Source organism: Alnus glutinosa, chromosome 4 (genome assembly GCF_958979055.1).
Source record: "Alnus glutinosa chromosome 4, dhAlnGlut1.1, whole genome shotgun sequence".
In the NCBI taxonomy this organism is placed as follows: Eukaryota; Viridiplantae; Streptophyta; class Magnoliopsida; order Fagales; family Betulaceae; genus Alnus; species Alnus glutinosa.
In genome coordinates, this window is record NC_084889.1 from 22,268,364 (window position 1) to 22,284,946 (window position 16,583).

General features: G+C 40.8%; 1 protein-coding gene across 1 annotated transcript in view; it reads left to right on the forward strand.

Moving 5' to 3' along the window:
* The first annotated feature begins 5,739 nt into the window (after positions 1 to 5,739).
* Positions 5,740 to 16,583, forward strand: part of LOC133865964 (protein CASP) — a 32,019-nt gene continuing 21,175 nt past the window's right edge. The window contains exons 1-4 of the mRNA XM_062302501.1: positions 5,740 to 6,040; positions 10,908 to 11,018; positions 11,350 to 11,528; positions 12,498 to 12,647. Of these exons, the coding sequence (XP_062158485.1) occupies positions 5,956 to 6,040; positions 10,908 to 11,018; positions 11,350 to 11,528; positions 12,498 to 12,647 (525 nt within the window). The 5' untranslated portion in view covers positions 5,740 to 5,955. The remainder of the gene's footprint in view (positions 6,041 to 10,907; positions 11,019 to 11,349; positions 11,529 to 12,497; positions 12,648 to 16,583) is intronic.

The window sequence follows — 16,583 nt, forward strand, 5'->3', positions numbered from 1 at the left end:
GACGCGTAAAGAGAACATCCCACTGAATTACACCATTATGAACGACAAAATTATCCAACACCATCGCATCTTTGTTCCTCACTATACTAAAAAGAGCTGTAAAGCATTGCTTCAAGGGTCTATCCCTACACCACCAATCATGCCAAAAACTAATATGTGATTCATTCCCCACTTCAAAACGAACAAAATTGCGAAACTTCTCTCACCCCCTCGTAATATGTTTCCATACATCCACTCCAAAAGAACCCCACACCTCTTTCGAGCACCACCCACCCTTTAGACTCTCAAATTTGGCATCAATCACTAATCACCGTAAAGCCTCTCTCTCCCTATCATATCTTCACAGCCACTTTCCCAAGAGTGCTCGATTAAACTGGATGAAATTGTGAACTCCCAACCCACCTGCATGTAAATGAGTACAAATCTTGTTCCAATTCACTAGATGAAATTTGGCCTCGTCACCAATGCCACCCCAAAAAATCCTTTTGAATTTTATCTAGACGATTAGCCACCCTCACTGGAATAGGAAACAAAGATAAGTAATACGTAGGAATATTGGAGAGCGTACTATTAATAAGGGTCAAATGGGCACCCTTCGACAAATACATTCGCTTCCATCCCGCCAACCTCCTTTCTATTTTTTCAATAACACCATTCCAAATAGAAGTGGACTTGTAAGAGGCACCCAAAGGCAAACCCAAGTAAGTCATAGGCAAAGATGCAACCCGACATCCAAGAAGATTAGCCAACCCTTCGACATCCTCTACTTCACCAATATGAACAATTTCTGATTTTCCTAAGTTAATTCTCAAGCCATAAGCTGCATCAAAGCATAAGAAGATACATCTCAGATGTCGAATTTGTTCTTCTTGAGCACCACAAAAGATCAATGTGTCATCAGCAAACAGAAGGTGATTCACAACTAAGGCCTTGGAATCCCTGGAACCCACTCAAAACCATGTCAAATTACATTGATCCAATGCGGCAGTCAGCATCTGACTCAAAGCTTCCATAACCACCACGAACAACAAAGGAGAAAGAGGATCTATTTGTCGCAAACCACGATAACTATTAAAAAAAACCCATCGGGGTTCCATTTACAAGAATATAAAATCTCACCGTAGAAATACAAAAACGTATCAAGTCCCTTCATTTTTCCCCCCAAACCACATCTCTGCAACAAATAAAGTAAGAAGTCCCAGTTCACATGATCATATGCCTTTTCCAAATCTAGCTTACGCAAGAGTCCTGGGTCCCCCGATCGAATCTGACTATCCACACATTCATTAGCAATAAGCACAGAATCCAATATTTGTCTACCGCCAATAAACGCATTATGTGAGTTGGAGAAAATCTTGCCCAAAACAAATTTAAATCTGTTCGCAAGGACCTTGGATATAATCTTGTAGATCCCTCCAATCAAACTAATAGGGCGAAAATCTTTCACTTCCATGGCACCAGTCTTCTTTGGAATCAAAGAAACGAAAGTAGCATTAAAGCTTTTTTCAAACTTACCTCAAGAATGAAATTCTGCGAAAACAGCCATAATATCATGTTTTAAAATATCCCAACACTTCTGAAAGAATGCCATAGTGAAGCCGTCTGGACCCGGTGCCTTATCTCCGTTCAACTCCCTGGTCACATCCCACACCTCATTCTCCTCAAAATCTCTTTCTAACCAAATACTTTCATCCTCATCAATTGATAGGAAAGAAAGACCATCCACCCTTGGTCACCAAGAATAATTCTCAAAGTACATATTGTTGTAAAACTGGGCTATGTGTTCCTGAATCTCCGCAGGGTTCTTGGAAATTTCACCATTGATCTTCAAAGAGTTCACTTGATTGAATTTACGATGCGAGTTTGCCACCCTGTGAACAAATTTTGTATTCTTGTCCCCTTCCTTCAACCACAAAGCTCTAGATTTCTGTCTCCAGTTCAATTCCTCAAAAAGAAGAGTTTTCTCTATCTCTCTCGACATATCAATCTTACGAACCCTTTCGTCCTCCTCTAAGCTACGACATTTTTCAATAGCATCCAGCTCTCGAATACCCTCCAATAATTCTTCATTTTTCTTCCCTGTATCACCAAACACTTCTATGTTCCATTTCTTCAAATCTTTCTTCAAAGCCTTCAATTTATTAGCCAAAATAAAGCTAGGTAAACCAGAAAATTGATAAGACAACCACCAATTCTTAACCTGCTCAACGAAACCCTCATGTTTCAGCCACATGTTCTCAAACTTAAAGTACTTGTTACCTCCTCTTGGTGCCCCACAGTCCAGCAACAAAGGAAAATGATCGGATAGAAGTCTTGGCAATCTCTTCTGAATCACTTCGGGAAAACTATCTTCTCACTCCAGATAAACTAAGAATCTATCAATTCTATACCATATTTTGATCTGCCTGATTATTTGACCAAGTGAACTGACCACCATCAATAGGAAGGTCCACCAAATTTTGCATGAAAATGAAGTTTGAAAACTCTTCCATAGCTGCGGAAAAGCCGGCACCACTAGATCTCTCACTTGGAAAACGGACCACATTAAAATCTCCCCTAATACACCAAGGCAACTCCCACAAACTCATTAATCCAACTAATTCAATCCACAAATCATTCCTATCCATGTCATCATTCGGGCCATAAACACCCCCAAAAGCCCAAATTACATTATCTCCGGTGTTGCGCAAAGAACAAGCAACGGTGTACCTACCTATGCATTCATCCACTTTTTTCACCACCCTTCTATTCCACATTAACAAAATCCCACCCGATGCTCCATTGGCTCCCAAATAGCACCAATCAACATGATAGCAACCTTATAAACTTCGCACCACCTCCCTAGAGATAATTGCCATCTTTGTCTCCACCAAGCATACAATATCCGCCTTCCACTCCTTTAGAAGCCCTCTAATCTCCAATATTTTCTCAATCGCATTAAGCCCTCTAACGTTCCACATAAGTATTTTAGGCTTCATAAAGACGAGATGAAACCTTACCTTTATGTCGGCCTTTATCAGAATGAGTCCCTTTCTTCTCATAGTTCATAGACCAAGCCAGCCTATTTAATTCCCTCTGCCCTTTCGCCCCTTGTGGAGACAAGTAGTTAGTCTTAGGTGCTGCCAATGCGCGGTCTCTAGTAGCTTCAATCTCTTCAAGCACAGCCAATAATTTGTCCTCTAAATCACCACAAGATAGCCCTATAATTGGATAAAAACTCTTGAGTCTTTCCACCACCCATCTAGGTGACACCCTCTGCCCCTCTCCATCTTCCACAACCAATGATGTGATTACTATCGGCTCACATCTCTCTAACTCCCCCTGACCATCCCTGTCTTTATCTTGTAGCAAGAGGCATTTAGAAAAATGGTTTTGCAGATTCAAAGAACAATCAAGATTAGCTCCCTCCTCAGCCACCAAGTTATTTAAAGAAGACCCTCCAACCTCCATTTTGACCCTTGTGTCTTCCCATAGGCAGTTTCCCACTAGAAATCCCACAGAAGATGCTTCAGCTTTGTAGCCCACTTTGTCCTCTTCTTCGGAACAACTCACTAGCTCGAGGTTGCCTTCTTTTTACCTCTGATCCACTAGTTCTGTACCAAACTCAGAATTCCCCAAAACAGCATACACTAGCGAACTGGAAACCTGAGGAGCCATCATCAAACCTCCAACAGCTTCCGACAAAACCAATGAAGATCCTTCTTCTACAACAGAACCCTTCTCCTCTAACTAGATAGCCTTTCTAGCTTCATGTGAGCTGAATCCAGACTGACAAGAGCAATATGATTCCGACCCTAGAGATGCGACTGCTAACTCCTCCGGCTGTCTTATGGCTAATTGCAAGGCTTCTGATTCTCCTCCCCCACCGCACAACACATTCTCAGAAGCCGGAGAAGCCTCATGCTCGACCATCGAAATAAGCCTAGCCTTCTCCCTGCCCAGAGTCGAACCCGCCTTCGGTTTGGCCTGTCCCTGTTTGACTTTCCAAACCGCCGAAGATTTTCGAACTTTCCGACGCTAATAAACCCGGCCAGGAAAACCGTGTCTATACGCGGACGTCAAATTGCCATAACCTATTGGCGCCGACTGCACATCTGAAGTAGAAGCACCGGCGTCCAGCGAGAAACGGGGGGTTGGAATGGACGAAAGGCCGAACCCGCCTTAGCCTTACCCAAAAGCTTGGGCTTCTTAATGGGAAAAAACAAAGGGGCTTTACCTTTTGAGAGATGGACTGACTCTGAAGGACCTCGGGCCGACAAGGGGCTTGAGGGCTTAGAGGATTTGGGCCGGGGAAGTTTTGAGCCCAAAGATTTAGGCTGGGTCTTGGGTAAAGGGCTTGGACCGTGAAGCTTAGGTCCACTACCCAGCAAATCATCTTCCAGCAGGTGCAAACCTTTCAAACAATACCCGATTTCCACATGTAGCTTCTCCAACATCTTCCTGATGCTGCGAAGATCGAGGCTATCACCGAAATGATCCTTGTGTGAAGCAGAGGGTAACGTAGGGGAGCTTGAGCCAGCCACCCTACCCCTTAGGCTTGAAGTAGACTCTTTTCCCAACAAATCATAACGAGAGACCGGAGCTGTCTTCAAAGGATTATCCCTCACCGGAGACGACTTTTCTGATGAAATCTCCTGAACACGACCGCCCTTCTCCGAAGACTTCGCACAGACCAGGATGGGTATCTCCTTATCAGTATATGTCGACATAGCCCCAGCACACGCAGGAACAGCAAGCCACCTCGGGACCCTAGCAATAGTGGAATTGGAAGGACCAAATGGCTCTTCAATCTCTGGTAGAGAGGATCTCAAAACTTCAGCAAAACTCCTCCTCAACCCGGATTTAGGTTTGGGTTGTGAAACTTCCTTACCATGCAAATGCTTCGAGTAGCTTGTACTGCCAGCATGAAGACTATTGAAAGCTAAACGAAGCTCCTCCCCGAAACGCTTCCACTCTTCGCCAAATATCCCTTTAGGCACCGAGACAGAACCTCTCCTTCTTCCACCCTCATATTCTTCTATGGTCAAAAAGAAACCATGCCTATTGGAACATTGCTGTGCAAGAATCCGAGGGAAGCCCGAAACGGATTGGTTCCAGAACACTCTACGGTTTTTAATCGTTACCAGATCATGAAAGAACTTTAGCAACCATGCAGCCTCATCTTTGTCTAAGAGAATGGACCTCGTCACTTCTTTGCGCTTTTCAAAGATCCTAATACCTGTACATCCCCCCACCACCGACAAAGCAAACTCCTTTGACTCGATCGATCACCGGCACGAAGAAATCACCATCACTCCTTTACTCCCACCACAAATCTATAAAATAAGAAACCTATTTGGATAGATGTCATTTTCATTAGTTAGGTTTCCCTACCATCACATAAACATAACAACTAACCATTGCCCAATGTTTACGAGCATAACGATATAATTAATTTGAACCATAATTATTTTTTTTCACATTAAGGTGCTGTCCATCCTTTTTTCTTTTTTGTTTTTTTTCAATCCAAACAACTTATAAAAGCTGGAAACATAGAACAAAAACAATAATTTTTTTTTTTAAAAAGAAAATTTCAAAGCAAAATGTGCTACAATACTAAATCATAAAGTTTTCAGTCACTTTATAAATCACATTAAAAACTAATTTTATATATTTTTTCTATTAATTTTGAAGATGTGAATCCACTTTCAGCTCTTGGGGAGATATTTGTCATTTTGTCTATCATTAATTTTGAAGTGAAAACCATCGGTCTGTCCATCACCCGAAAAAAGAAAAGAAAAGAAAAAAAACAGAGAGAAAGAGAACATAGGATTAAGAAGTAAACAAGCTCTCAGATCCATCTGAGCCCATCTCTCTCTCTCTCTGGCCACAGCAATTGGAACAAATCGTCGTTGTTGCAGAGACTGATCGCGATATCAAAACTTTGCGTTTTGTGGACCGTTCGGATCCGTGAAAATGGAGGCTCCCCAAGGTGGATCGGAGAGGGACAAATCGAACTCGTCCTCTTCTCCCACCCCCGTCGTCGCCACTTTCTGGAAAGGTATCCCAAAATCTAAATTCTTCTTCTCGCATTCCGTACTAATTTGGGGTTTTGATTTTTTTTTTTTTCCTCTAATCTTGCTAACCTGAACTTTCAATTACATATTGGAAGCCTCTTTCGCCTAGCGTTGATTTTTTTATGCATGCAACATTGTTCAGTTCATTTTTTTTTCCCCTTTATTTTACTTGTAAAATATTCCCAATGCAATCTTAGGTAGACAACTTCTGGAAAGATCTATTGGCTATAATATTTTCATCTATCAGCAAGTTCTTTTGTGTATACATTTTTTTTTTTTTGGCTGTGTCTTTGTAGTTTTGTGTAGTCTTTTAGTTGAAGCTGTTGTTGTTACTATCAATATCTGGTAACAATCTCACTTGTTAGCGGGGAAGTTGATAATTTTCTATGTAGAGCTTTTCATAGATTGCTTAGCTAGTTGATAGAACGCAATAAGAAAGTCTTGGATTTGGATCTTCATTTGTGGATTAAAAATTACAAATGATTTTTTTGTTCTTAAATTACTTGTATATCTGAGAAATTGCATCTAATAATCGAAGTATGAGAGCTTTTTCTGATTGAAAAAAATGTCATGATGGAAAGAATGAAGATCATGTTTTAGGTCTGCCATCCTAGATCGAAGTTTCTTAGCGAAGTAGCAGGTTCTGGTAACTTTTCAAATCATTAGATAAGGTACCAACCTAAATTATAAAATGGTGTAGAATTGGTTGACTAGAATAATGATATCCATGGATTTGCAAAACGCCTCAAAAGTTGTTATTTTGTTTTTGTTTTTTGAAGTATAATGCCTCAAAAGTTATTCATATTTGTTCCATTTTTTTGCCATTTTAACCCACGCATTGTCTCTTCTGGAAAATACAATTGCCAACATTTATGGATTTCTTAACATTCTTTTTTTTTTTTTGATAAGTAAATGAAATTTTATAAAAAGCGTAGGGCGCCCCTCTAAATACATTGGAAGTATACACAAGGAAACGCCTAAGAAGGAAATGAAAAACGAACAAGAAAATCATAAAAGCTAATAGACGCGGGAGACAAAAAGGCCTCCGTCCAAAGATACAACATATGAAAAAACGAGGCAACAAAATTCTCCATGGAATTCTCAAAGTCTTCAAAACACCTAAGATTTCTCTCATTCCAAACACACCAAAGAATGCAAATAGGCACCATCTTCCAAATTGCAGCACTCATTGACCTTCCCGCCTTCCACCAACATGCAAACAAATCAACAACTCTCCTAGGCATAACCCAAGACATACCAAACCGAGAAACGACATGATTCCATAAAGTAGAAGCCACATCACAATGAAGAAGAAGGTGGTCCACAGTTTCTCCGTCTCTTTTGCACAAATAGCATCTATCCACAATGATGATCTTTCGCTTCTTGAGATTATCCACTGTAAGAATCTTTCCAAGGGCTGCCGACCACGCAAAGAACGCCGCCCTCGAAGGAGCCTCAGTCCGCCACACGCTATTTCAAGGGAAACGACTACCCTCACAGCCGGCCAATGAGCTGAAATATGACTTAACCTTGAACACCCCTTTCTTGGAAGAGATCCACCTAAGCCTATCGGCACGATCTCTACTCACCATGGCTAAATGTAACACATGAAAGAAGGAGGCAAAAACACCCACTTCCCAGTCATGTGCCTCTCTAACAAAGCTCACATTCCACTGGGTCGAGCCGCCCAACACCTCCATATTATCCGCAACGGAAGCATCCTTCATCCGTGCAATACCAAAAAGAACAGGAAAAGCTTCATTCAACACCCTATCCCCGCACCACAGATCATGCCAAAATTTTGTCATAACCCCATCCCCCACTTCCAATCTAGAGAAATCAAAGAAAATCCCCCACCTTTTTCTGATATTCTTCCACAGCCCCACCCCATGAGCACCTACAGGCTCGCGGGAGCACCACCCGCCCCACAAACTACCATACTTGGCATCCACTGCAACTCTCCACCAAGCTTCTCTCTCTATTCCATACCGCCACAACCATTTACCTAACAAAGCATGGTTGAACAACAACAAATTCCGAATACCCAACCCCCCATCTGAAATTGGGGAACAGACTTTCGACCACCTCACCAAGTGAAATTTAGATTCTTCACCCAATCCACCCCAAAGAAAATCCCGTTGTTGCTTCTCTAAGCGAGCAGCAACACTCCTCGAGAGATGGAACATAGACAAAAAGTAAGTAGGCATATTGGCAAGGGTGCTCTTAATAAGGGTAATTCTACCACCCTTAGAGAGATACATCATTTTCCAACTAACCAAACGATGCTCAATCTTCTCAACAACCCCATCCCAAATATGAGTGGACTTATAGGAAGCCCCCAAAGGAAGACCAAGATACTTAACCGGCAAAGTGGCAAACCCACACCCTAAAATGTCGGCTAGCCTTTCCGCTTGATCAACTTGCCCCACTTGAATTAAATTTGACTTTGCCAAATTAACCTTCAAACCCGAAGATGCTTCTAACAGGAGAAAGAGACTCTGCAAATTACATAACTGAGAAGAATGCGCACTACAAAAAATCAGAGTATCATCTGCAAACAGAAGATGCGAAAAATCTACGTCACCTACTTTAAAACCTTCCAACAAACCCCCACTAACTGTAGCTGAGATTATACGGCTCAAGGCTTCCATCACAAAAACAAACAAAAGGGGTGACAAAGGATCCCTTGTCTCAAACCTCGGGAGCTACTGAAAAAACCAAAAAGGGAGCCATTGATTAACATCGAAAACCGCACTGACGAAATACAATGAGCTCTCCACCTCACCACTTTTCCCCAAAGCCACACTTCTAATCATGGAGTTTGCAATTGAGCTTGAAAAAATCAATGTGGGCAGCAAAAAGTAATAGTTTTATGGGAAGTGGAGAGCGGCTTATGATTGAGAGGTGAAAGCCTTTGTCTCGTTCTTCGGGGTGTTGTATTTAGTGAGGGTGAGAAGCGAAGGGGAGGACAAGATGTGGTGAATCCCTTCCAAAAAGGGTTTGTTTGATGTTAAATCCTTCTACAGTGTCTTGGGTTGTCATGATTGTATCCATGCCCTTAAAAAAGTATTTGGCGAACTAAGGTTTCATTTAGGGTGGCCTTTTTTGATTGGTTGGTAGCTTTAGGAAAGATTCTTATCATGGACAATCTCCGAAAGCAGCACGTCATTGTGGTTGATTGGTGTTTATATAGAAGGAATGGGGAGTCCGTGGACCATCTTCTACTTCATTGTGATGTTGGCTGTGCCATTTGGAATGTTTTCTTCAATATCGATTTGGGTTGTATTGGGTCCTACCTAGATGAGTAGTCGATTTGTATGCTTGTTGATGGGCTGCTAGCAACACTCGGGGTATTGCTGTGTAGAAGATGAAGCATTCATGCCTTTTGTGGTGTCTATGGAGTGAAATAAATGATTATAAGTTTTGAGGACTGTGAGAGGATTTTGGAGGAGATTAAGTTGCTATTTTTAAACACATTATATCTTTAGACAACTGTTTTTGTTTTTCCTTTGGTGATTAGTTATCATAATTTTCTTGTTCTTTTTATTCCTCCTAGTTATATGGCTTATCTTGTATACTTTTTGTGTACGTGGGGCGCTTTACACTTTTAATGATATTTCGATTACTTATAAAAGAAAAGCTTTATGGGAAGCGGAAAAGGGCAAAACCTTTTAACTTGGGAAGTATACAAGAGATTAAGTTGTTATTTTTTAATACATTGTATCTTTAGACAACTGGTTTTGTTTTTCCTTTGGTGATTAGTTATCATGATTTTTTTGTTCTTTTTACTCCTCCTAATTATCTGGCTTATCTTGTACTTTTTGTGTACATGGGGCGCCTTACACTTTTAATGATATTTCGATTACTTATAAAAAAAAAATGTTTTATGGGAAGCGGAAAAGGGCAAAACCTTTTAATTTGGGAAGTATACAAGAGAAAACACCAAAATTAATTTAGGGATTTTTCATGAATAGAAGACGGTAATTTTCTAATATTTATGCTAGGTCACTACACTAACATATTCTCCATCTCCTTTGAATATGATGAGAATGAGAAATATTATGAGGGAAAAGAGCTTTCTATTGATAGAGTCAAGACTGCTTTTTTCCAATCTCTATTCTTTTGGATGTTGTTAGATGGAAGTAGTCCATTAACTTTACTGAAGAATTCATAAACTCATTGTAAACTTTAGTATTATTTTGGGGAGAAAATTTAGTGTGCAGCCTTTATACATAAGTTACTCCTGATTTTTTGTATACTGCCTCTGTTTGTAGTTTAATAAAAATATCTGTACTTATATATATATATATATTATTGAATATTAGTAGTCTAACTCATAGAATGGAACACATTCATTTTCTTTCCTTCTTTATTACTTTTAAGTTCTGGCAATATTGTTGTATACTCTTCGTGTACGAGGAATTTCCTTTTTCTTCAATAAAATTATTATTATTCATAAAAAAAAAAGTTCTGGCGATATTGCAATAGCATGGAATGGTGTATGATTGGAGCAAGTATGGAATGATCATGAAGATGTTAGGTGCAGTTAATTTGAGTACACTAGCAACATAAAACAGATACTATACAAGGTGGTCCAGCAGACTACCCTGTTTCATACTTCATTTGTTATCGAGTGCCTATAGCTTCTTCTTTTTTTATTCCTTTTTTTATTTTTTTATTTTTTTATTTTTTTCATTTTTTTCCTCTTTTTCTGCCTCCTAATTTTTTGACTGATCTAAAGCCACTTTGTTTCAGAGTTTTGTCAATCAGCCTATTTTTCTTGTGCATCATCACCAAATAGTTGCTATACTGTTAGAATGATTCACAAATTTCTGCTTTTCTTGTCTACAGATTTTGATTTAGAGAAGGAAAAAGTTGTGTTGGATGAACAAGGGCTTAGGATAGCTGAAAATCAGGAGAACAGCCAGAAAAATCGACGGAAGCTTGCAGAGAACACTAGAGGTATTAATTATATGTCTTTCAACAATTAGGTTAATGTTTCACACTTTATGTAGGAGGGAAGAAAGGAAGAGGAGATAGAGGGGAAATGATATCCCCCCACCCCCAATATTTAGTATTTGGTTCATTTAAAGGAAGGGGGAGGAAGAGAATCTAGGGGAACAAAAGAAAACTTACTTTGTATCTTGGCTCACCAAAAGTTTCTTTTTGAAAGGGAAATATTGGAGAGGTCTTAAGTGGGTTCTATCTTTGCTATTCTCTTTCTTCCTGCTCATCTCTCTTTCTGTCAATAAGATTTTTTTTGGTAAAAAGACTAAAAATGTTTTGCTTACAGATTTCAAGAAAGCTTCACCAGAGGAAAAGTTAAACTTGTTCAACTCTTTACTTAAGGGATACCAAGAAGAAGTCGACAATCTTACGAAGAGAGCAAAGTTTGGAGAAAATGCTTTTCTTAATATCTATCAAAAACTTTATGAGGCTCCAGATCCTTATCCACTTCTTGCTTCAATTGCTGTAAGTACCAGAATGTTTCATTAGATCAAGTTTGGCGAAACTTTGATTCTCAAGTCTTATAAACCTCTTATTGTTGTTGAGAGACCAAATATATATGCATGAGATGCATGTATGTGTCTGATATCTAAACCTGTCAAAGTATTGACAATTTGAATGAAGCAACCTTAGGGTCCGTTCGGGTTTGCAATTTTAATAAGTGTGATTCAAAAATGGCGATTTTAAAATGTGTAATTTGAAAACGTGATTTTTAACAATGCAGTTAAGCACTTGGCAAAATCGCAGTTTAGCTTTTAAAAATTGTGTTTTAAAAAAAGCATCCCCCTTGTCTGCGATTTGAAAACGCAGAAAATTTGCGTTTTTGAATTATTATTATTTTAAATACAATCCCAAACAATTCATTTTTTGTGATTTGGTTTTAAATTGCACTTTTTGTCTACGAAATCGCAATACAAAACACAACCTTAGTGAATAACCACTAGAAACATCCTACAGGCTACCATCCTTCCTTCCTATGCAATTTTTGTTACAATTACCATCTGCATTTACTCAAGTGCTATAAGCCTTTATGGTCGATATATTCATTTAAATATTTTCTTTTTGGTAAACTCAAGGGATTTTACATCAGGAATTTTTAAATCTCTTCAGGATCCTAGAGTATGTACTATCTCTTCGTCCATACATTTCTAAAAATTACCAAACAATTGTTCTCTCTCTCTCTCTCTTCTTCTTCTTCTATTATTTACTTTTCAGTATGTAATCGTAGATGTGGCTTTAGTTTAAAAACCAGCACGACACCTAGGCCTCTCTTATGACGCCTATAAGGCTTTTTGCTTCTAGTCTGGGTGTTGCCTTACACGCCATGACTCTATTCTTTGTGTCTGTGCTAAAAGCTCCTCTGTGCGCATTATGCCACACTTTGTGTGCGTATGCAAGTGGTTTATTAGTAAATTCACATTTCTCTCTATCCAGGAACAAGATTTGAAACTGTCTGAACTAGAATCTGAGAATCGGAAAATGAAAGTCGAGCTTGAGGAATTCCGGACTGAAGCCACCCACTTAAAGAATCAGCAGGCAACAATACGAAGACTTGAAGAGCGCAACCGCCAGTTAGAGCAACAGGTGAGTAATTTTTGCTCTAATTACAGTTGTACCACTAATATTTTTCTTTTTCGAAGTTTTTATAACTTTTTCTTTCGTCTTTGAGCTATAACTATCTTGTTTTCAGGTTTCTTTAATAGTCACTTTGATAGTGCCTATTTGATTCTCTTAAGCAGTGTTGTTATTGGTGCAAACACAACAAAATTTGTTCTACAGAATATTTGTAAAGACAATTGAGATATATTTCTGAATACCCATAGTAAATTGTTAATCATGATATGATCAGTTCAGTAGTTGGACTATACATAGGCCTCAGCGTTTAACAATTAAAGCTCCTGCTACTTTACATAAAGATGGAAGAAAATAAAATTGTTCGAAGTTCAGAATGGTGACATTCATATAATTTGCATACACGAAAGTAATGATATGCTGAAGCCTTAAGCACCATAAGAGTCAAAAAAATGTTGCAGTTTTATTCTTTTTCATGGGAAGTCTTCTCTTTTCTCTTTTTATTTTTTTCTTATGTTCTTCTATAAAATCTTTGTATCTTGTTGAAAACAAAAGGGCAGTGCAAGAAGTTAAATATGATAGCTTTGTGGGGTGGGTGGTGCTCCAATGTGGTATATGGGTCTTATGGGGTCCGGGTGTGGAAAAACATTAGGAGGGGATGGGGGGAGTTCTCCATATTTGTGAGGTTTGAGGTGGGAGATGGGTCTAGGATCAGGTTTTGACATGATGTGTGGTGTGGAGATCACACCTTGAAGGAAGCTTTCCCGGTGTTGTTTTCTATTGCTCGCCATAATGAGGCCTCGATGGCGGATCAAGTACAATTTTCTAACGACTCGTTAAAGTGGAATGACAACTTTATCATATCAGTGCATGATTGGGAAGTTGGTCACTTCGTTTTTTAATCTTTTGTACTCTCTCAAGTTGAGCTGAGGTGGCGAGGATAGAATGTGTTGGATCCCTTTCAAAAGGTGGAGGTTTGAGCTAAGATCTTTTAATCGGGTGCTTAGCCCCTCCATTGGCTCTCCCTTTCCTTGGAAGAGCATTTGGAGAAATAAGGCTCCTACGAAAGTGGCGTACTTTGTTTGGACGGTTGCGTTAGGAAAGACATTGACTTTGAATAATCTGAGAAAGAGGCATGTTATTGTGATGGATTGGTGTTGTATGTGCAAGAAGAGCGAGGAATCCATTGATCACCTTCTACTCCATTGCAAGGTGGCTAGAGACTTGTGGGTTTCGGCTTTCCGTCTTTTTGGGACAGAGTGGTCATGCCCCAACTGGTGGTGGAGTTGTTGAGCAGTTGGAGATGTCAGTTTTGAAGCACTGTGATCTAGAAGTCTAGAGGATGGTTCCCTTGTGCATAATGTGGCATATTTGGCTGGAACGCAATATGCAAAATTTTGGAGATTGTGAGAGTTCAATGATAGAGTTAAAAGTTATTATGTTCACATCCCCTCTAGATTTGGATGACTGTTCACAATAGTTCTCTATTTTCTAATTTCTTAAGAGTTTATGGATTTGTGTTATTCTTGTTCTTCGTAGTTGGGTGTTTCTCATGTATACTCTTTGTGTACTTGGTTGCGCTTCTTTGCACTCTCTAATATGATTGAATTAATCAAAATCAATAATGTTAACATTTCTCTCCCCTCTCATGGATTCTTTATAAACATATGCAAATTCGATGGGTTTCTCAAGTAGTTGGTCGGTCGAATCTAAGGAGTTTGAGTTGGTGGTGGTGGGAGGCGAAACAGGGGTTCGTGTTCGTGAGTGTTGTAAAGGGAAGAAGAGGTCTATTCTCTTAAGCAGGGATGAGTTAGCGTGGTTGGTGCGCTTTTTGAGGATTTGGTTAGAGTGGAAGATTCTCGTGTATTCTGGAACCAATCTCTTCTTGGGTTCCCTAGAATACTAGCACAGCGTTGCTTTAACAGGCATGGCGGTTATCTGGTGGTAGAGGAATTTAATGGTGATCGAAGGTGTGATTCAATTCTTGTTCCGAAAGGAAGAGCCGGTAAAGGATGGAAGATTTTTTGCTCAGAATTACGGCTGGCGTTAGAGTACTTTAGGGCAGGGTCCAGACCACAGGTGGCAGTAGCTGAGGTCCAGGCGGGGAAGGAGAATAGTAGAAGCTATGCAGAGGTGTTGGCAAGGTCGTCTCCACCGTCGGAAGAGCCTTTTGGTGAGTATTTAGGGCTGGTAGCCAGGGTGCCTCGGTGGGTTAAGGATTGTTCGGAGGGGAGGCACACGACTAAAACTGGACATTTTCCAGCGGTGAGTAAACAAAGGGTCTTAGCTTCAACTTCGGCTCCGGTGAACATACTTCCAGCGGAGCATGTAGCTTCAAACTGTGCCGACAAGGCAGCTGCGGAGGGGTACTCTTCTGACAGAAATTTCCTTCCTGGTGATAGCTTCGGTCTTTTCAACCTCAGAGGAACGTTACTGAAACTAAAAGAAGAAGTAAGCGCCTGTTTGGAGAGGGTGGTTGGTTTATTGGGCAGAATGCCTGATGATGTCATGGTGCCTAGTCTGTATCTTAATAGTCCTACATGCCAGATTAAGAATGCTGGAGGTCCTCAGCGCATTAGTGCAGAAGTTCCTACGGGTTGGACCGGTAAAAAGGCGGGTGGGCTCTCAAGGCCCATTGGGAGGAATAAGCCCAAGACCAAGGTCATTTATAGACAAAAAACGAAGCTGGGCTTGGGCGTAGGTCAGCAGGCTTGTGTTAAACCTGATCCTAAGGGCAAATCTCCAGCCCAGCATCCTCCGTTATCTGAACCAGCTCAGAGGGCCCTTGATTGGGTTGTTGATGAGAATTTGAAGTCAGGGGGTGTGGTTCAGCAGGAGCAGGTTTGTTTTGAGCCCGATCCCAAGGGCAAAGCTATTGCCCAGCCGAATTTTCAAGCCCTTTCTAGTTCGGACCCGTTGCCGGTGAGGAGTGACGCGGGTCAGTCCAGCGATTTAGAGGCGTTGACGTCTTCCGGTGTTCCTCCGGCAGTGTTGCGATCGTCGATGCTCTCAGGTAACTCACTTTCGGTGGGTGGAGGATTCTCCGGAGCCGGTGGTTATGATGGCTGTTGTGACTTTCGATGAGTCGACGGAAGTATTGTCCCCGGCGAGGGCACAACTGGAGCTAAACCAGGCGGTGAGTAAGAGCAGGGTCGACGGTTCGGCAGATATTTTTCAAGAGCCGACAGAGCTGAGTGCGGTGATTGAAGGTAGGGATCCGATGTCAAGGTTTCTTGGCCCAGGCTCAGGAAGTGTCGGTGGAGGTTCATTTGCCTGGCTAAGGAATTTTTCAGGGGAGCTGGTTGTATCTGGGTCGAATGGGTGGGGGCTGCCGTTGAAGCCCATTCAGAACTATCTTTTTATGCAGGGAAAGGATGGTGTGGGGAAATCAAACAACCAGCCAACTGGGTGCTCAGATTTGGTTGTGTTTCAAGAAGGTGATCAGCATAAGACAGTGGCAGACAGTGGGAAGGTTCTTTGGGAAGTGGATGTGGTGGAAAGTGAAGGTAGGGTGGGAGCGGTGTCACCGCTAAATACCTATACTAATGCAGAGGGGGATCTCTCAGGGTACTCTGATTGGGTCATTCAGCGTGCGAATGAGATTTGTCCCATTTTAGGGATATCATTTGAAGGTCATAAATTACAATTGCTGGACTTTTTGTCTTTTATTGAAGCGGACCGGCATTTAGGTGAGGAGGGAGCTCTGTCCTGTGGGGGGAAGAAAGGAAAAAGGGAGGTTAAGAATTTGGAGTGTTCCATTAACTATGATGATAGAGGCTCTTGCTCAAGCCGTGGGAAAAGGAAGACGAGAGGGTATCAAGTTGTGTTATGAAGCCAAGAATTTTGTCATGGAATGTGAGGGGGCTGAATAAGAGAAAAAAACGCCTAAGGATTAGTAATTTGCTCAGAGAATGGAAGGCAAATATTATTTGTTTCCAAGAAACTAAG